Genomic DNA, 21,893 nt, shown 5'->3' on the forward strand with positions numbered 1-21,893 from the left:
AGCAAATGCAGGATAATTTATTGATAATAGAAATAAAATAAAAGAACTTTATTTATATATATTAACTTTAACAGTAACAAACTTGGCACAACAAGAACAATGCAAGACTGGAGCAGGAACACGAGGAGTGTAGACAACGAACTGGCACAGGACTCAAAACATGAGGGGATTTTAAAGCAAAAGTAAATTGACACAAACAGGTAAACATGACAAACTAATAATGAGTTAACAAGGAGGGTGGGACTAGACAATAGACGGGAGAGCGCATGACACAGAGAGACAACACAAGCCATGCGCTCACATAACACAGGACCAGAACATGCAACCAATGAGAGAACTCATTAACCGCATGTTCATGACAAGACAAGCACAACACTGAAGCACACGACAAAAGCACGTGACCACAATGTAAACACCAAGCCACGTGCTTTGACAAGAGACACAAGACAGGAGCACACGATGAATGGAAACACTCACCGTGCGCTCACACACGCAGCCTGCTTCATCCCAGCGCCGACCAAAACCAACAAGACTGAGACGCTGGGAATGAAACACCACGCTGCTGACAGACGAAAACACAAACACGAGTACAAGAGCGCACGCGTCTGAGGGACGCAGAGCGAACGCGCGGCCGCATCAAGCAGGAGCGCGCACACTCTGCGTACACCCATGACGGCGCGCGCGCACACAGAGACAGAAACAGGACCAGACATGGGTAGAGTCCGAGCTCTGCCACCAAAACAAGAATTTACAAGACCAGAGTGGCAGAACCCTGACAATATGTGGTTTAAACAAAGACATTAAAAAATGTCATCTAAATTTAAAATAACATCTGAGTGAATGACACTTAATGGCAATTGTCAATAGCATGGATAAAATCTCATTCATAGTCTTGGCATGTTATGTCATGATTGTAAAGTTGTCGTGACAGTCTTATGAACACCCCCTTCAAGTAAAGTGTTACCAAACCTATATAATAAAAAAAGTTAATTGATGCCACTTTGGATAAAAGCATCTGCCAAATATATAAATGTCTGCAGAAATAAATGCACTATAGTAGGTGTTTGCCATTTTTAGGGGTTTCAATTCTAAAGTTCTTCACTACTGACTGTACATTGGTGTAATTTTTTTGACTTTCAAATACATACTTGGTAAAGCACCATTTCACAAAATCTACTGTGAGAGACCTTAGGAACTTGTTCATATTTTTGTATTACTTTTAATATCTTAATTGTACAATAAGTTGTATTTTTATGAGCAAAGTGACTGTGATTTGTGTTTTCTGTTCTGTTGTATTCTATATCTTCAAAAGGTATATAAACATTCAAGAAGGTGTTTCTGTCCTTATTGTTATCAGTCATTTTTAGTAACTTTTATTGAACCGAACAGGTAATAACAATTCAATTTCTTTTGACAGCCAAGTACCCGCACCTCCAGATCAGCTCAACGGGTCAGGAGGAGGGCTGTAAGGTGCTGGACTTTGGCAGTGTGGCAGTTGGAGAATTTCTTGAAAAGCACTTTGAGATCCACAACCCCTCCACTGTATGTTCTTTCCATCTTGCATTTTTTAGACATACCATATTGCATAGTTGGTCCACCCTTTAAATTAGGTGACTTAATTACTATGTATTTACATTAGAATTAATTATTGTACTTAATATTGTAAAAAAATTATCTGCTTGCGATTACCAGTGGTGGAAAGAGTACTTAAAAAGCATACTTTAGTAAAAGTACCTCTACTTGCCTAAAAATGTAGTGTGAGTAGAGTAAAAGTACCTGTTGTAAATATTACTCAAGCAGGAGTAAAAAGTACATTTAGATATTGCCCAGCAGGCACACAATGTCATAAGACATTAATATTAGGTTAGATTTAGGTTGTGATGTCAGGTGACCAAAATTCAATGTCTAGCCAGCATCTAAGGACAACATTATTTTAATGTCCAATAATGACATCAAATGACATTGATATTTGGTTAATTTTAGGTTGTTTTAGAAAGTAACCAAAATCCAACATTGAGCCAACATCTTAAACCAGCTTCCTATCGACATCAAATACTGACATTTATTCATCAGGTATGGCAACCAAAATTCAACGTCTCATAGATATCATAGTGTTAACGTCGACACAACGTCAAGCTGTAACATCATTAGACGTTGATATTTGATTGGTTTTAGGTTGGACGTTGGACATTGACATCAGCCTGATGTTGAGTTCTGATGTAAACCCGATTTTCATTTCCAAACAAAATGCTGCATCTCCACGATGTTAGGGTACAACTTCAATCTGACGGCATGTTATTGTCTTGTGCCTGCTGGGTGTTTTAGACAATTTCGGTCATCATACAGTAAATATCCATCATCTTTTCATCAGTGACATGCATCTAAACCAGGGGTGCCCATTCTCGGTCCTGGAGGGTCGGTGTCCTGCAAAGTTTAGTTCCAATCTCAATTAGACGCACCTGGGCTAGCTAATCAATCTCATACTAGGCTTTCTAGAAACATCCGTGCAGGTGTGTTGAGGCAAGTTGGAGCTAAAATCTGCAGGACATCGGCCCTCTAGGACCGTGTTTGGGCAACCCTGATCTAAACAGTCTCTGGGTCAATGTGTGTAAAGATTTTGAACATCTTCTTGGACACTTTTAATGCTTCCAGTTTGCTGCCATGTAAAGTGCACGTCTTTAAGTAGTTCATTATAATGCAATTTACCTTCTATGTGCGATTTGATTGGACAGGAACTACAGGACGGATTTTTTAAATTCCCATAGACAAGAGAAAAATAAAGTAGTGACTGCAGGTTGATGGAAAGTAGTGGAGTAAAAGTACAGATACTGCATTAAAAATTTACTCAAGGAAGAGTAAAAGTACACATTTTTAAAACTACTTAGTAAATTTATCATTTCTGAGAAAAACTCAATTACAGTAACTTGAGTATTTGTAATTAGTTACTTTACACCACTGGTGATTACATTAGTAATTAATTTCTGTATTTACATTTATAATTACTCTACAATGTGTAATTATTATACATTTGTATTTACACTTTTATATGACCTATCCATTAAACGTGAACCCACCTTTAAATCTATCCATACTACCAAACCTGCCCCTAACCTTACATGTATTATAAAATGAACACACTTTGTACATTGTACTTATGTTTTATGTAAGTACCTAGTAGTTACCTAGTAAACATAAAATGTGACTGAATATTTTTCTTTCCTGGTCACTCTCTTTCTCCTTAGGTTAGCACAGCATTCAGTCTGTCCTGGATGAGACGACCCACTCTCATGGAGTCTGTGTTTCGCTGTGAGGTGTATGAGGGGACGATCGCACCTTATTCAGTGTTGAAAGTCCCTGTCTGCTTCTCTCCACTCACAGTGGAAAGCATAAGTGTAGACTACATCAGACTTACCTGTCCTGGGGCTGTAAATGAAGAGCTGCTCAAAGTGTCTGGCACATGCATAGGTATAATTCCTAACCCCACGGTAAGACATCTGCTTGGAAACATTTCAGACATGGTCTGATTGTGATCTTCTGTCCAATTTCTAACTTCAGGTCCAATAGTATCTCTAAGCACCTCTGTACTGGACTTTGGCTGTGTAGAAGAAGGCTCAGAGATGTCACACAATGTGCAGATCATCAACTCCTCTGCAGTATTGGCTCATTACCAGTTTGATATGGACACTGGGGGACATAGTGTATTCAGTGTTGATAAGCCTTGTGGCATCCTGGGTGGCAGCAGCAAACTCAACCTGCGTGTGAAATTCAGACCACACTGTTCTGTAGCTTATCATAAGACTGTGACCTGTTTGCTGATGCACAGGGTAGGTTGGTTTATCAATCAATGTACCATTAATTCATTCATCCATCCTACCATCTATCTATCTATCTATCTATCTATCTATCTATCTATCTATCTATCTATCTATCTATCTATCTATCTATCTATCTATCTATCTATCTATCTATCTATCTATCTATCTATCTATCTATCTATCTATCTATCTATCTGTTTATCTGTTTATTTATCTGTCTGTCTGTCTTTCTGTTCTGTCTTACTGTCCATCCATGCATCCATCCATGCATCCATCCATGCATCCATCCATGCATCCATCCATCCATCCATCCATCCATCCATCCATCCATTCATCAATCCATCCATCATATATTATGTTTCAAATTGTACTGTATGTCTGTCCATTCATCCATCTAATATTCATCCATTCATCTATCCATCCACCCATCCATTCATCCATCCATTCGTCCATTATATATCGAATTGTATATGTGTCCATTTATCCAACATCCATCCGGTCATGCATTCATGCATTCATCCATCCATGCAACCATCCATCCGGTCTCGTATATCGACATCTATCTGTCTATCCATCAGTCTATCCATATTTCCATCCATCTATTTATCATCTATCCATCAGTCTGTCCTTCAGTCAATCCTTTGGTCCATTTCTCCATCCATCCATCCATCCATCCATCCACACATAATAAATCTGTTTGTATATACTGTATGTCTATTCTTCCATCTAAAATCAATTTGTCTACCCATCCTTCTGTTCATCCATCTATTCAAACCTCCATCCATCCATACATCCATCCATCCTATATCTTTTTGCATACTATATGTCTGTCCATTTATCCATCTAACATCTATCATTCTGCTCTATTCATTTCTTGTCTATCTTTCTATCCATCCATCTGTCTTTACAAACATAAAGCCATTTTTAATCTGCCAAACCATCATTAAATCCATTCATCACTTATCTGTCTATCCTTAAAAAAAACATGTGGTGTCTATCCATTCATCAAACTATCTCTATCAATCTATCCATCCATTATTCAATTCATCCATTAATTTGTCATTTTTGTGTTTCTCAGAATAGCTACTGAAAAAGCTGACTTGATTTTATTATAATGATGCTCAGTTATATTTTTTCATTAAAGGAGCCACTGTTTCTGGATTTGATCGGCACCTGTCACTCAGAGCAGTTGAAGCCAGCCATTTTAAACCCCGGACATCTGAGTGCCTACAGACTAAATCTACTACAAGGGCTCACCTGTTACCCTCCTGACTTACTAAGTACCTTGCTGGAAGAGCAAAAATTGAAAGTGGATGACAGTGGAGCATTGGTAATACAGGAGGTGTGTGCACAGTATGCCCGTCTTCACTGTGGTGTAACAAGTATTTTGTAACATCTAAGAGTTAAGTCATGTGCTTTAAGTTTCTTTTTACATTTTTAGACCAATATATCCAACATGCAGCCCAGTTTATTGTTCTAATTTCGATTTGCATGATAGCTAATGGGAATAGCTGAATGTAAATTTCCTGGAAATGTAAAGCATTCGTTTCAAATCACAGAACACTAAATATATTAACTGTCTTCAGTTTCCAGCAGATACTGTATATCCCACACGTCTCTTCAACCCACGCAGTCCTATAGAGGAGTATTTCCATGTTAATTTAGCACCTGAAGCAGAAACAGAACTTGGCAACAACTCATCCAAATTCCCCGTTCACCATGTTACCGTTCAACCCTCTCAGCTCCTGTTTTATGATGGCCCAGCGTCAAAGTCAGTCTCCATCACCAACCACACCAAGGGCAAAATCTGTGTGATGTGGTCACCTGGAGCCAAATCCTCTTTCTCCATCTTTCCTCTCTCCTGTGAGCTGGGCCCTTTAAAGACCACAGCCTTCAGAGTGACGTACAGTCCAAACCAGCAGAACATGTTCCATGCAACACAGCTGGAGTGTTTCACATTTTACAAGGTAATGTGAGATTGAAGGTAATGTGAGATTGAAGGCACTGACAGGACAACAACCTGTATTCACAAATTTTTATTGACTTGATAAAACATTACTATGTAATTGCCTTGTCTTCAGATATTTCATTCATTTATTCATTTTCTATTCGGCTTAGTCCCTTTATTAATCTGGGGTGGCCACAGCGGAATGAACTGCCAACTTATCCAGCATATGTTTTACGCAGCAAGTGCCTTTCCAGCTGCAATCCATCACTGTGAAACATCCATACATTCTCATTCACACACATACACTACGGACAATTTATCTTACCCAATTCACCCATACCACATGTCTTTGGACTTGTGAGGGAAACCGGAGCACCCTGAGGAAACCCATGTGAACATAGGGAGAACATGCAAACTCCACACAGAAATGCCAGCTGACCCCGCCAGGGCTCAAACCAGCGAACTTCTTGCTGTGAGGCGATTGTGCTACCCACTGCGCCACTGTGCTGCCTTCCAAATATTTCTACTTCTGTAATAAATATATATGAATGAAGTAATGGGTCTCATTTTACAGTTTTCATAAACTGTAAGCAAAAAAGTACTTGCATATCAAAACTTTAAATGGCATTTTCTATGGCCATAGATATTTACATTAAATCTTGCCTATGCCGTTGTTGTCTATTGGAAGGAATGCGTAAATTGAGCCGCTATTTTAGTACAGGGTAGCGCTCTTTTGAAATAAATGCAGGCGCAAGATGCAGTGGAGCACGGGCCATTCAGAGCCAGATATATTCACATATATACATATATCTATGATCGGAAGTGGTTAGTTTGCAATTTTTTTTTTATTTTTATCACTTCTACATCGATGGATAAGTGACCGCACAGGCATTGCCGACAAAGAGCATGTGTTTGTGTTCATGGAAATGTATTATCCTCCCTATCTGTTAATCTAATCCGTATCCTGAAACACATCCCCTCTCCTGCTTTCGCTTCTTATTCTAACGAAGGGAGCGATTCGTTTGTGAATAAATCTCTGTAATGAACGACTCGTTCACTTAGACCAGGGGTTCCCAAACTTTTCAGCCCGCAACCCCCAAAATAACAAAGCCAGTGACTCGCGACCCCCAATATCCTCTGAGGTGGTTATAAATACAGAAGCCTTGCATGCAATGACGCAGACACACCAATTAAATTTGTGTCAGTGTTTTAAATGTGCCAGAAAGTATAACCTGATGTTATAAAATCAAAATGTATCTGACGCTATTGCTGCCTTCAATATAATGTAATTACCCCAGGGGTCGCAATCCAATAGAACTGTAACTATAAGCTACTATAGTAACTATATAGTATATAGTAACTATAAACGACTATTTTTATTTTCAGTATAGTTATGGATAAAATATGTTAATTCTTATGGTTTAATAAAAATAAATAGATTTTTGGAAATCACCAGGCGACCCCCCTTCATTGCCCCGCGACCCCTCAGGGGGTCCCGACCCCCACTTTGAGAACCACTGACTTAGACGACAATAATACAAGTTTCTGGCACTGCAGCATCTTGTCATATTTTATTTGCATTGTTTGCTTATTTTAATCAACAAAACTAGTGAAGTCTGGTATTTAGTGTGAGTTGGTGCTACTTTGCCTTATGGTCAGGGCAGTAAGAGACTGTATTATCATCAAAAACGTTACTAGTTTAGCACAAATGTTCTTACAAACAAAAACGTAAAAAATGAAATCTTACCTATGAAATGTTCTGCCTTTGTGCTTTGTTTTCTTTGTTTGCTCTTTACTACACCCGTACACAGTGCAAAAGTCCTTCTTATTGGCTTTAGTCTTGGCTGAGTGCAGTTGAATGACATTTGTCCTGAGAGCACTGTACAAATGTGGCGGCGCTATTATATTGCATGCTCAGGGTCTGTATGCGATATCTAGTGTACATATGTCTATGGCAATAAAGCAATTCATTTGTCTGTCTAACATGGGTGATGTAGTTTATGAAATATCCTTTATCTTAACAAGTGGCAAAGCAAGCAAAATATAATACCTTGTTGCATAACTACATCAATACATAATAACTTAACTTTTTAATCCATAGTTAGTTGTGCAACCCAAATAATAATGTTAAAGGGATACTTTACCCAAAAATGACATTTCTGTTATCATTTACTCACTGTTTACTTGTTCCAAAAAGCAGTTTTTTTTTTTCTGTTGAACACAAAAGTAGATATTGTACAGCCTGGGCTCATTGTGGAAACGTAGCCCCACGTACGTTTCTGCGGACCGTGAAATACATCCCGGGAGGTACGTATTCAAGCGGTTTTTGTTTTCGCGGATCCGCCGTTCGCGCCCGCGCTGTTTTTGCGCGAAAAGCCGCCGGAGGCCGCTATGGAGCGACCGTCCGTTCGACTAGCTGGCCGAATGATCAACCGGGCAGCCCTCCTCTTCCTCCTCCTCCTCCTCCTTCCCTAAACCCAAGCGACGGTTTGCAAAAGCCGTCCATAAAAAAACAAAACAAAAGCCCTTGTCTTTGATTTCGACCGCATTTTCGGATCCCGCCACATTCTCGTCCCTATTTTTCAGATTCTGTTTTTCATCTTACCTGATTTCTGGAACCACTCTTCCCCGGACCCGATCACGGTTGTCCCCGTGGCCGGCTCCTCCTCCTCCGGGCCTCCGCTCCGTCGACATAACGCTGCGAGCTAAGCGGACAAACTGGTAGCAGCAGGAAAGCCCTCCTCTCGGAGGTGAGCCTTCGGCCGGCGAGCGCGAAGAGGAGGAGCGGAGCGGCGCCACAACGCCCCGCAGCGTTCACTCGAGAAAAACTAAACACGACCGAACGTACCTCCGGCCACGTAAATCACGGTCTCCAGAAACGTCTGCGGGGCTACATTTCCAGAATGAGCTTGGTTTGATATTGGATATTGGTTACCATTGAAATGTATAGTACTTTTGCTTCTGTTTTGTTTTTGTTTAACTGAATTTTTTATTTATTTTTATAAGTTTTTGGGTAACTATCCGTTTAAATCATTCAGCACTATTCAACAGTACAGTACAGTACACAGAACCCGTGATCCCAGGCAATATATCTCTGAAAAACTGGTTATAATGTGAACATTGGTTCCGAACATGGACATTTCGAGCAACCTATAACTCTGCTTGGAAATTTGCAGGTCTTGAAAAATCATAGAATTGTGGAAGATCAGACTTTATGCCCACCCTGGTGCCTTACAGTCAGAGTAACTGGCCACTCATTTCAGCCTGGAAAAGAGCCCTTTGTCCCCAAATTCTCTCTTCAACACTCTCAAGTGGTAAGTTAAATAAGGCACCTTTCATCATAATATGTTGAAAAAAATATAGATGGAAAGACAAAGTTTTAACACCATTCATTTCCCTACAGGTATTCCCCGCACTGAAACGGGTGTCATACCGCACTGTCCTATTACAGAATACAGGGGACCTACCTTTGATCTTTAGATTGGATCCCGAGGAGTGCCCATCAGTGTGTGTACTGCCACCCAGTGGTCTGGTGCCACCAGGCAGTCACCAGATCCTCACATTAAGATGCTCTCCATCACCAGACCACCCTTCTAGGATACCTTTGACATTACATCTGAATGCCAGCCCCAATCACACACAGGTTACACTATTTTCTACATAGCCGTAACATGTTTAAATATGTTGACATTTAACTTGCTATTCATAATTGAAGTGGAGGAAGAGTCTGGGGATCTCTTCTAAGACTGCTGCCCCTGTGACCAGCCCCAGAAAAGCAGTTGAAAATGAATGAATGTATGAATGAATTCACCCAAAATTGAAAAATTTTAGAAAAATTTGATTTTTTTAATTGTTTCTCTTCAACACAAGCAAAGATACTTTAGAATTATGAAATCCATAAGCTGTTGGCATCCATAGTAGACAAGAAAAATGAAGGATGTCAATGGTTACTGGTTTTCAACATTTTAAACTATATTCCATCATATTTAACTTAAAACAGGTTTGAAAGTTGTGCAGGGCGAGTAAATGATGACAGAATTCTCATTTGTGGGTGAACTATCGCTTTAAGTAGCTTTAATTAAGCTACTTTAAAAATATTGTGATTAGCAGGACTGTAGCATTAAGGATACCACTTATGAGTAAGGCTAGCTGGAAAATAAAGCATTTTTTATAATTTGCAAAGGAGCTTAAAGGTTGAACTATGGAGCAATGGAAGATGCAATAGTATGCCATTAGTCAGGTCTAGGTTCAGCAATGTTATACGCCCAAAGTATGAGGGGTCAGCTAAATACCTATATACTGAATAACTAGGTTATTCCATCCCTATCCCTCCCTGATGACACAGGCATATTCCAAGATGGCAATGCCAGCTTTCATCAGGCTCAAACTGTGAAATAGTGGTATACTCTATATTTACTCTATATAGACTATATATTTTTCCACATGGATTGGCCACTACACAGTCCAGACATTAACCCTATTTAAAATCTTTGAGATGTGCTGGAGAAGACTTTGCAGATCAATTCTCCCATCATCAATATAAGATCTAAGGTAAAAAAGTTAATGCAACTCTAGAGGGTTGTATTAACCCTCCAGAGTTGGGATTTAATGTTGTGACATTGCACAAGTATATTGAAACGATGTCACGGTGAATGCATGCCATAATCAAAGCTAAAACTGAAGCTAAAATTGCTTTGCTTCAGCCAGTTTCTATAAAGTTACCTTTGCTTTTATGAAAGCAAGATGATTGAATACTCTGTATAACACTGCAAGCCTGAAAGTCTTATTTAAAAGCAAACTGGAGATTTGATCAACCGAAACCCTTGGGGCATTTGCATGAGTCTTTTTTAGCCTACAAATAAATCTTTTGCAGGTACTGAATGTGGTTGCTGTAGCGGAGAAGCTTTCGGTGAGCGTAGAGGGCGATGGCCGTCTGTTCTTTCAGCCCACAGCAGTGAACTCCTGCTCTGAGCAAACCCTGCAAGTGAAGAACACGAGCACCGTGCCGCTGGAGTTCAAGTGGAGGCTGTGTAGATCTGACCAAACTGTTCTGACTGTACTGCCCGACACAGGCGTACTCCAGCCCAATGAATGCAAGGTCAGTCTACAGCATCAAAGTGGTGTTTTATTGTAGTTTCCATCTTACTAGTGGAAGAATTTGTATGTTTACAGGTACAGAAGTGGTCCTTCACTCCAAAGGAAGAGATGATGTACAATATGAGGCCCTGTCTCACGTTCTGGCCTGTTCAAGCACCACAGATCGAAAAGTCCCGCTTTACAGTTAAAGCTATAGGATTTGCATCCAAATGCTCTCTCCAGGTGTGTTACAGTAGATTCACATGAAGCTGATTATCATGAAACAGTATATACAGTTGAAGGTAAAATTATTAACCCTTCTTAAGAAGGTTTTTCAAGTGACTACAGAACAAACTGTTGTCCAATGACTTGCCCAATTAACTAAACCTAGTTAAGCATTTAAATTACACTTGAAAATGAATAGGATCTTGCAAAATAATTAAAAATATATTATGTAATGTCATCATGGCAAAGACAAAAGAAATCAGTTATTAGAAATGTATTCTTATAACTACAGGTGATGGACAATGAAACCAAAACACTGACCAAATTAGGAGGTTGGAGGTTTCATGGCTAAACTTGAGCAACCTGGTGGACATTCTTCCTTGATTGCACATTCCACCAGTAAGAACATAGTGTGAAGTTTTAATTAGCAGAGTCATAGAACAGTTTTGCTTGAAAAATTGCAGTGCGCACAGCATTATGGGTGACAAATCAGAGTTCAAAAGAGGACACATTGTTGGTGCATGTCTTTCTGGTGGATTGATGACCAGTGCACCCACTAGACCTATATGAGACGGGCCGAGAGAAAAGGAGATGGAAAAGGAGAAAGGACAGAGTAGACCGAGAAAGGGGAGAGAGGAAAAAGGAAAAAAAAAAAAAATTGGGGGTTCGGTTCTCCAGACACGCTGCCACTCGGTCCTCCACCAGCTGAGAGATGCGACGACATGTTGGGAGCCCTGTGGAGAAATCTATTCACCTGTCTATCTTCTGGTGTCCGGCGGCGGTTCTCCTGGCTGGCTGGCGGCATCTCTGGTCTTCTGCTCCGCTCCCGCTTCGGTGGACGGATGCAGGCTACGGCATCATGGCGGATTGCGGCGACTCCCCTGGGTTCTGTGGGATGGCTCCCTTCAAAACTTTCCCCTCCGGTGGTGAGCCCCGCGTCCCCTGCTCCTCCCCATGCTGGGAGACAGCAGCAGGCAGATCCTTTCCTCGCCCACCTCAGGCCGCCTTGGCACTCTGGGCAGACGAACGGGTTTCTCCCCCACTCGGGTTAACTCCCGAACACTCGCCCCCCTCTCAGCGGCGAGGGCAACTGGACAACATGTCCCTCCTTCTCCCGGGCTTCGGCACCACTGTAATAACGTTTGTTGTGTGGGAAGAAGGAGGCGGAAAACTGCCGTCAAACTGAAAGCAAAAGTAAAATATGTCCGGGCCCGGTCCTCTCTCTGCTTCCTCTGCTATCGTTCCTTCTTTTATATTCCAGAGCTCCTTCCGTGGGATTCGAGGCCGGTGCGCTCCGCAGGTGCATCCACTTATGCGGCGGCCTCATTCCGTTCCCACGGCTCTTGGCCACGCCCCCTCGCCACACATGTCAATGCCAAATGTCATTTTCAATGTTGCCAGAAGTAAAAATATTGGGCTGTGGACAATGTAAAACATGTGTTGTTCTATGATGAGTCCACCTTGACTGTCTTTCCAGCATCTAGGAGAGTTATGGTGTGGAGAAACCTCAAAGAAGCATACCACCAAGACTGTTGCATGCCCGAATTAAAGATCTGGGTGGATCAGTGATGGTTTGCCCTGCTACATCACGCTATTACCTTGGCCCAATGCTTGTGATGGGCACATCACTGCCAAGGACTAGCGAAGCATTCTAAAGAACTATGTACACCCAATGGTTCAAACATTGTATCTTTAATGCGATGCATCAGGATGATAATGCAAAAACACACAATAAGAATGGTGACAGAGTGGTTTGATGAACATGAAAGTAAATTTGAACTTCTCCCATGGCCGAGTCAGTCACCAAATCTAAATATTATTGAGCCAGTTTGGGGTGAGCGAGTCAGGAAACATTTTCCTCCACCAGCATCATGTAGTGACCTGGCCACTATTCTGCTCACAAGTTTGGCTCACAATCCCTCTGGCCACTGTGCAGGACTTGTATCTGCCATTCCCAAGACAAATTGATCCAATATTGGCCGCAAAAGGAGGCCTTACACCATACACTGAATTATTGTGGTTTCAGTTTCATTGTCCAACCCCTGTATGTTTAAAAATGTGGGTTTATACAATACATTTTGAGAATTGAGAATGATCCATCTTGTGCTTGAATGGAACTAAGAACATCAAAATACCTTGAATTGTATTTGCTGTAAAAATGATTCTCATTACTGTTTTTAATTTTCTGAAATGTTTTTTTCCCAGGCAGAGCAGCCTGTTATAGATCTGGGCGAGGTGCTGGTGGGAAGCTGTAAGGCATTTGATTTCCCTCTACTGAACAACAGCCCCTGTGCCGTGAGCTACTCTCTGACCACACAGCAGTGCATCAGTGTTACAGGCTTTCCTGAAGAGATGACTCAAGATCCTCAGGGTAGGAAAATTGGTCTTGGTCGTGTTTGGAGTATTTGTTAGAGAGGTGACCGTTTTTGCATTTACTTCAGTTTGTTTAGCGATATATGAACACTGCAGTCACAATCAAAATCATACCAAAATAATCAGTCCAATATTGCCTAAACAAGGGGGACTTTGAAGCAATTGAGTCAAGGTGAAAAAAAAGACAATTTGACCCATTGGACCAATAACGCACACCAATAACGCACCATAATAGCAGCAGTGTTTTAGGGCCTACTCACACTATGCCATCCATACCGTGCCCAGGCCCGTTTCCCGGATCGTTTGAGAAGTGTGAGTGCGCTGAATCGGGCTCAAGCACGGTGTTTTTTTTTTTTTTTACCTGGAGTAAATAATGTTTCTAAATAATAACTACTTAGACTAAAACAAAAAAATTACCTGTTTAAAACTAAACAATAAATTGTTCACAATAGGTTTTGGATCAAACAATTTGTGCCTTAATGAGCATATTTCTATTGCAAAAAAACCTTTTTGATGTAAATTTAGTTATTTTTACTGTGCTTATAATTGCTCAGCAATGTCAATGAGTTTTTATTTAATGACATTTTTTTTTTAGTTCTGGAGATGGAGAATGCAAAGTGGACCATACCTGCTGACTGCAGAATACTAATTCGATGCACAGTGAAACCAGCTCTCAGGGCCCATTACTGCTGGACCATCGGTTACCATGTCCTCAATGTTTCTGGTAGCGTACTAAGAAAATAGTGCTGTTTATTAATTATTTTGTGTTTCTGGGTAGGGTTGCACCAGCTGTTCGTAAGTTTTTGCTTAAACTGGAATCTAAAATCCACACTAAACACTTAGTAAATAAAAGATAGTTTGTAGCTAAATTTGTTCTTACTTAAAATTCTGTATATATATATATATATATATATATATATATATATATATATATATATATATATATATATATATATATATATATATATACATGCAGTTGAAGTTAGAATTATTAGCCCCCCCCTTCGATTTTTTTTTTTTTTTTTTAATTTTTCACAAGTTATGTTTAACAGGGCAAAGAAACTTTCCCAGTATTTCTGATAATATTTTTTCTTCTGGAGAAAGTCTTACTTGTTTTATTTCGGCGAAAATAAAAACAGTTATTAATATTTTTAACACCATTTTAAGGACAAAGTTATTAGCCCCTCTAAGCTATATATTTTTTCGATAGTCTACAGAACAAATCATCGTTATACAATAACTTGCCTAACTACCCTAATTTGACTTGTTAATTTAATTAACCTAGTTAATCCTTTAAATGCCACTATCTTGTATAGAAGTGTCTTTAAAAAAATATATTTCAATTATTATTTACTGTCATCATGGCAAAGACAAAATAAATCAGTTTTTAGTAATGAGTTATTAAAACTATTATGTTGTGGCAGTCGCTCAGCTTTCTCTTTCGACTGGTCTCTCCTGCTCCCTTAAGACGGTGTCTCTCCAGCCTAATCACTAGAGAAAAGAGGCGTTATTAATTATTTCTGATTGGGCTAATAACCACCAGCCGCCGGTGTCTCTACTCGGTCTCCACTCTTTCTGGGTGTTCGACCACGCTCTCCCCACCACAATCACTTACCAGTATAATAATAATTTGATCAGCTGTAGTTAGAAATCACACTTTTTAATCTTCCAAGGGCTTAATATACGGTCCTGTCGCCATCTTGTGGATAGACAATGTCAACAGTCTTTTTTCTGCTCAGTATGGCAAGCTAATGGACACCGGTGCACTCAGATATTATAAATATTTTAAAATAGGCACTATCTTTATAAGTAAACTGCACAGTTGCAATCTAACCAACTACATTCTCAATTAAAAAAGCCTCAAAAGTACATTATGTTGCCCAACAGTGGGAATATTTGGCAAAATGTAGAGTGTCCTCTGCTTATATATGTATGTTGAAGTCAGAATTATTAGCCCCTCTGAATTATTAGACTGCTTGTTTATTTTTTCCCTAATTTCTGTTTAATGAAGAGAAGATTTATTTCAACATATTTCTAAACATAATAGTTTTAATAACTCATTTCTAATAACTGATTTATTTTATATTTGCCATGATGACAGTACATAATATTTTACTAGATATTTTTCAAGACTCTTCTATACAGCTTATACAGTGACATTTAAAGTCTTAACTAGGTTAAGTAGGGAGGTTAGGGTAATTAGGCAAGTTATTGTTTAACGATAGTTTGTTCTGTAGTCTATCAAAAAAAAAAAAAAAAAAGCTTAAAAGGGCTTACAATGTTGTCTTTAAAATGGTGTTTAATAAAACGGTAATAAAACCTGCTTTTATTTTGGCCAAAATAAAAAAAATAAGAGTTTCTCCAGAAGAAAAAAAATATTATCAGACATACTGTGAAAAATTTCTTGCTCTGTTATACATAATTTAGGACAATGGTTCTCAAACTGTGGTACGTGTATCACTAGTGGTACACAGGCTTCCTTCTAGTGGTACGCGGAGAAATGAAACATGTCATGTACATGCTACACACATTTCAAAAATGTATTAAAAATGATGTATATAATATGTCATATATGACATTTAGCCTATATTTCTGAGGTAATCTGCCATGTTTTTTTAACTGTGCAGATTTGTAGCTGCTTTACTGGGCCTACTACGCTACTGTATTTCAATACTGCTAATTTTGGTGGTACTTGGAGAGACTATTTTTTTCTGAGGTGGTACTTGATGAAAAAAGTTTGAGAACCACTGATTTAGGAAATATTAAAAAAATAATAAATCAAAGGTGGGCTAATAATTCTGACTTCAACTGTATATAAATTCAAATACATATTGAGTACATACACATTAAGTACAAAAAAAAACACATTAAGTTAACTTTAAACCTAAAATTATTGAAATTATTAAAATCATGACCTTAACAAGAAAGATAAAAGAACAGGAAGCAAAACTTAGTCATGAAGAAATACTCATTTTAATTGATGGATAAACCAACATTAGCCAGCACTAAACTGCATAGCCCAACCAGACTAGCTTGATAGCTCATGCTGACATTTTCAATTGGAAATTGGAATATTAATACAGTGATCACAAAGTTAAAGTCTAAAATATGGCACTTTTAATGTTTCAAATAATTGCTGCACTTTGAGTATATTCCACTATATAGTTTTGTTTTTTCTAACGACTAGGCTCCACTGGAGAAGACCAACCTCAAACTATATGCAACGTGCAGGCTGAAGGAGTGTATCCCTCCCTGGAGGTGATGGATATCCGTAGCTGTGGAGGTTTGGATGGGCTGAGTAAACTTCAGCTGTGGCGTCTCTTTAATCTGGATACACTCAACAGTAATCTGCGCAGAGATCCCAGCCCATCTGAACTCACCTTTAGGGTGCCCACTAGACATAGGTAGTGCTTTAAAATATATTTAGAGCTTTTTGGTTTTGGTTTTGTTGAAAGTGATAACTTTACTGATTTACTAGGGTTTCCACAAGACTTTAATTGATTTTCAGTGAATTAAGGCCTTTAAAAATGTATTAAATCAGAGCAGCAAGTTTTAATTTGATATGATCATGGCATTGATTTGAGGGTCACAGCATTAAGTGTTTGTGCAGTGATTAACGTAAAATTACAGATGTGCTACAATTGTATTACAGTATGTCTATATATTTGTATTCATTATATATATATATATATATATATATATATATATATATATATATATATATATATATATATATATATATATATATATATATATATATATATATATATAGTTGTATTTATAACAGCTGCTAACAGAGGTGTATAGATATACTGTGCAATGGGTCTGATCTAAATGTAAAAGTGGTTTACACACTCCAACATCATTGGTCCACAGCTTCATTGGCTCTTGATTTGGACCTGCCCGAAACTATTAACCTACTGGAAAAAATGTTTTTCCCACATTTTCAAGAATATCACAAAAGCATAGATCCAGATCCCCTGTTAGCAGTTCTAGGCATTACTGATCTTGAAATGTACAAAAAATATATTTTACAAAAAATATTTCCATTTGCCAGTCTACTTGCATGAATGTTAATATTATCAAACTGGAAACAGAAAGCCGATCCTTCATATACATCCAATGAGAGATCTAATAAAGCATTTGGGTCAGGTGAAAATCAGATTGTCTGTAAAAAAATAAATAAAACTAATTCTATAAAGTTTGGCAACCTTTTCTAGATTGTTTTAATAAGATAAATTATTCAATAAATAACTAAATTAAAGAGGATTAGGTTAATTTTAACTAATACTTAAGGTGTTTGTCTTGCCCCCATACTTGTAGACAACTATTATGGCAATTACGAGAATTAATCTTTCCTCACTTTTTTGTGTCTTTGTTATTTTTAATTGTTGTTTAAGTTGTACAAAACTTGTAAGTGAATCTGTTTGAATATTAAAAATCTAATCTAATAAATAATCCTTTATAGTCATTTCCACACTGTCACACAGAGGCATTTTTATTGGGTAAATGCGTGAAACAAGAAAAAAATGATGGCTCAGCCGACGTAGCACTATGGTGCAGATGTGCATTCATGTACAGTGCAAACGTGTCCAATCCCAAAAATAAAGTAGATAAAATATATGTACAAAAATAAACAAACAACAAAACAAAAAATAAAAACAATAAAGTTACAAAATAAATATATACTAAGTTTTCGCTTAATGCTTCTACCAATCGTTTATCACACTGCGATCTCCCACAGGATTTGATGTCTGCTGCAATCATTGTCAGTAGCTACCCGTCGAAAAGTCAAATTTTGCCATCAGCACCTCTCAAATATCCCACTTTCATCCGATTTTCATCCATCGCGAGGTATGCCTCCAACGCTTTCCCAGTGAGCAGGGGTACTAGTTGATTCGCCCATTCCTCTTCCGCCCAACCCCAGGTCTTTGCCAGACGGTTAAATCGATGCAATTAATTTTCCACGTTCTCTCAATCTTGAAATGCTGGCATCCGTGACTCTGGTCGCATTGGTGGTGGTGAGTCTGCCGCTCTTGGCGTCGACAGTGCTGCGTTCTGCGTGGCTGATGCTCCCCGAATTCATGAAGCTGCAGGTGTGGGTAGAGCTAGGCTTTGGCTTAGTGAAGTCTCTGGTGTAGCTGAACTTTGCAGTGACTCTCGCAACCCCCGTAGCCTATAGATGAGGCCTTCCTCCCCTTTCGACTGAGCTGTCAGAAAAGTCCTCATCAATGCTACCACATCGCTCTCCATACCTTCCGATACCTAATTGATTCGAGGGGATCTGGCTTTGGCACCCTCTACACTGGCTGTCTCCTCTTCGAGCATAGTGTCCCATGCCATCTCCTCCAGCACAGGTTTTTGTGAACACAGTCCCTTCCTGGTCTGTTTTCCAGAAGTCTCCTTTCTACAACTAGCCATCCCACTTCTGACCACCACTTGCCACACACACTCAAGTGTTTGAATCAGAGATATTCAAGCCTTAACGTACTTTATGCAAGATTATTTTTAAAGTTTGATGTATTTGTCTTTGTATTTTTACTTTGAAATGTTGCTATAACATCTCTTTGTGTTGCCTAGATATTTCTCAAATACAATGAGCGTACTGTATTGTTTTCTCTTAAGTTGATCTTAAAAAGTCTTAAATTTACCCTCATAAAACCTGCATAAACCCTGTATGTACTCCTCTTACTTTTGTCGTCCACAGTCTTAGACGTTGCCCGTCCATCTTCACCTCAGCCATAGTGGATTTTAGCTTCAGCGCCTCTCCCTTGGGATCAGAACCCTCCAGTGTTCTGCTTCTGTTTAAAAACCCAGGAAGCATTCCTGTAGAATGGTAAGCATCCAGACTTTAGTCTGTCTATAGCTTACGGTAGCAAATAAATTATCATTTTAAATAAATGGATGTCATCAAATGGTTTTTCTCAGGTCATTCTTGTTCCCTGAGGACCAGCAGATTGAGCTGGATTATTGGGCTGAATCTGGAGACTTCAGTGCATCTGAGCTCCACTTGATGAAGATTCAGGACCACAGGCTCTTCTCCATCTCTCCACGCTCTGGTAGACTCCAGCCCGGCCAACAGAAGACAGTTCAATTCATGTACAGGTCAGGGATGATCACAGTTTGCTTCTATAGTGAACTTGTTCTTTCTGGTGCACAAAAAGGGGTCACACTTTATTTTGATGGTCCGTTTGTTGAATTTAAGTTTGCATCATTGCATCTACATGCCAACTAATTCTCATTAGATTATAAGTGTTAAGATCACCAGCGATCTAACCACCAGAGGTCACTGGTAAACACACACACACGCATAGGACTACAAATCTGCTTCTAAATGGACTACATATTCAGTCAGGCCACACACACACACACCTGCTCCAAGTCTCCACTGATTAGACTACCACAGCTGATGCTGCTTCTAGACTGATTACTGCACTACATAAACAGCACAGAAAAACTCACTGTTGCTGAGTCTTGTTTACTGGTAGTGACATTACAACGCGGTTTCCCTTGTCTGCCTTTGCGTAGTTTTGATCCTTAGCTTAGCTTATCCTTTTGTCCTTGTTTGCTGCCTGCCTTCTGTCCTCCTTGCCTGTTATTCGACTACGATTCTGGATTGTCTGCATATATCCGTTTGCACCTGAATTGACCTTTGCTTACCTGACCATTGAATAAACCTGCATGTAGATCCAAACCCTGCTGAAAAATCCAGCTTAAACCAGCCTAGGCTGGTTGGCTGGTTTTAGCTGGTTGACCAGCCTGGTTTTAGAGGGGTTTTGGCCATTTCCAGGCTGGTTTCCAGCCATTTTCAGCCTGGTCTTAGCTGGTCAGGCTGGAAAATGACCAGCCAAATCCAACTAAAACCAGCTTGACCAGCCTGGTTTAAGCTGGTCAAGCTGGTTTTAGCTGGTCATCTCCCAGCCTGACCAGCTAAGACCAGGCTGGAAATGGTTGGAAACCAGCCTGGAAGTGGCCAAAACCCCTCTAAAACCAGCCTGGTAGACCAGCTAAACCAGCCAACCAGCCTAGGCTAGTTTAAGCTGGATTTTTTCTGCAGGGAACCTCAGTTGTCTGTGTCACTCCCCGTGGTTACAATAAGTAGACTGTTTGGTTGGGGCTGGGGTTAGGATTAGTGTAAATTGACATGTACTTGCAAAGTTTCCTATAGTTAGTTAAATGTCTGTTGAAGGAGCAGTATCAGCAGATACGAAGCAGACAGTCTACCGATACTCAAATGAACCATCAAAATAAAGTGTTACCAAAAAAAGTAGAAGTAATATGCTTCTCTTCCAGACATGACTTTGTGGGAACAGATCGTCTTCCTGTCCTGTTGAAACTTTCACATGGAAGAGAGATACTGGTGAGACTAATGTTTCTTTTCTTTGCAGTGCATGATTGATTTATAGCAAACAATTTCATCATGCTGACAAATGTCAAATGCTTACGAATCTTTCCAGTTGAATTTTATAGGAGTTACTGTAGAAAGAGATCGGCGCTACATTCACCTCTCCTCCAATCGGCACATTTTTGCCCCAGTGCCCATTGGATGCTTCAGTCCTCCCAAACAGGTTGGTATTTACCTGGAGAGATGTTTTCTCAGAAAACCCTCGATCCACAGCAAACAAGTCAGTATCTGTAATAATTATTACTAATGGTTCTTTCATGGTATTGCTAAAATAAAAAGGCTTGATTTATTTATTTGTCCATTCATTCATCCAAATGAATTGGCCACCCCTGTTCTATGCTCTTTATTGGCAGATAGTTAAGTCTTCTCCTAGATGTCATTTGTTTATTTTTAAGTCACAGAGATGCTAAATGTTTATTCTGCACAGGTGTTTGAGTTGTATAATGCAGGCACTCTCCCACTGAGGTATCACATGGACACTACTCCACTGGAGGAGCTGATGGAGGAGAACTTCAGTCACCCGGTCCTGCAGTGTCTGAATCCTGCTGCAGAAGTGAAACCAGGCCACAGCGCCATGCTTGAGTGGATCTTCTCCCCACTGGAGGCTAAAACATACACCGTCAGTTACTACCCTTATAAAATATCACTGATCATCATATAGTAACAGTTGTTTTTATCTAAAAAAAAACATTATAAACAACTTAAGTATGCTTTAAAGTACACATAAAGTTATTTTGAATGTCATATTTCATAAAAAGTATTTCGTCACATTTCAGACAGTACTACCAAATAAGCATTAAAAAGTTGTTAAGTTGTGTAGAATTTTGGTAACACTTTATTTTGATGGTCCATTTGAGTATTAGATTGTCTGCTTAATATTTGTTGATTCTGCTCCTTCAACATACATTTAACTGATTATAAGAAACTTTGCAAGTACGTGTCAACTTGCACTAACCTAAACCCCAACCTGACATTCTACTTATAATCTGATGAGAATTAGTTGCCATGTAGATGCAATGTAACTTAAATTCAGCAAACAGACCATCAAAAT

At 39.3% G+C, this 21,893-nt stretch overlaps 1 protein-coding gene across 6 annotated transcripts in view; it reads left to right on the forward strand.

Annotated features, from left to right (window-relative positions):
* cfap65 (cilia and flagella associated protein 65) overlaps window positions 1–21,893 on the forward strand; it is a 40,320-nt gene that overhangs the window by 5,897 nt on the left and 12,530 nt on the right. For 2 of the 6 annotated variants that reach the window (XM_002663322.7, XM_073912468.1), the window contains exons 7-23: window positions 1,418–1,542; window positions 3,243–3,465; window positions 3,556–3,824; window positions 4,960–5,157; window positions 5,402–5,782; window positions 8,940–9,077; window positions 9,167–9,406; window positions 10,637–10,861; window positions 10,936–11,082; window positions 13,270–13,435; window positions 14,033–14,161; window positions 16,625–16,841; window positions 19,145–19,273; window positions 19,366–19,542; window positions 20,731–20,797; window positions 20,895–21,005; window positions 21,270–21,461. In XM_002663322.7, the coding sequence (XP_002663368.2) occupies window positions 1,418–1,542; window positions 3,243–3,465; window positions 3,556–3,824; window positions 4,960–5,157; window positions 5,402–5,782; window positions 8,940–9,077; window positions 9,167–9,406; window positions 10,637–10,861; window positions 10,936–11,082; window positions 13,270–13,435; window positions 14,033–14,161; window positions 16,625–16,841; window positions 19,145–19,273; window positions 19,366–19,542; window positions 20,731–20,797; window positions 20,895–21,005; window positions 21,270–21,461 (3,134 nt within the window). The remainder of the gene's footprint in view (window positions 1–1,417; window positions 1,543–3,242; window positions 3,466–3,555; window positions 3,825–4,959; window positions 5,158–5,401; window positions 5,783–8,939; window positions 9,078–9,166; window positions 9,407–10,636; window positions 10,862–10,935; window positions 11,083–13,269; window positions 13,436–14,032; window positions 14,162–16,624; window positions 16,842–19,144; window positions 19,274–19,365; window positions 19,543–20,730; window positions 20,798–20,894; window positions 21,006–21,269; window positions 21,462–21,893) is intronic. The other 4 variants (XM_073912469.1, XM_073912470.1, XM_073912471.1 and 1 more) reach the window with 2 other exon arrangements.

This window comes from Danio rerio, chromosome 9 (assembly GCF_049306965.1).
Source record: "Danio rerio strain Tuebingen ecotype United States chromosome 9, GRCz12tu, whole genome shotgun sequence".
NCBI lineage: Eukaryota > Metazoa > Chordata > Actinopteri > Cypriniformes > Danionidae > Danio > Danio rerio.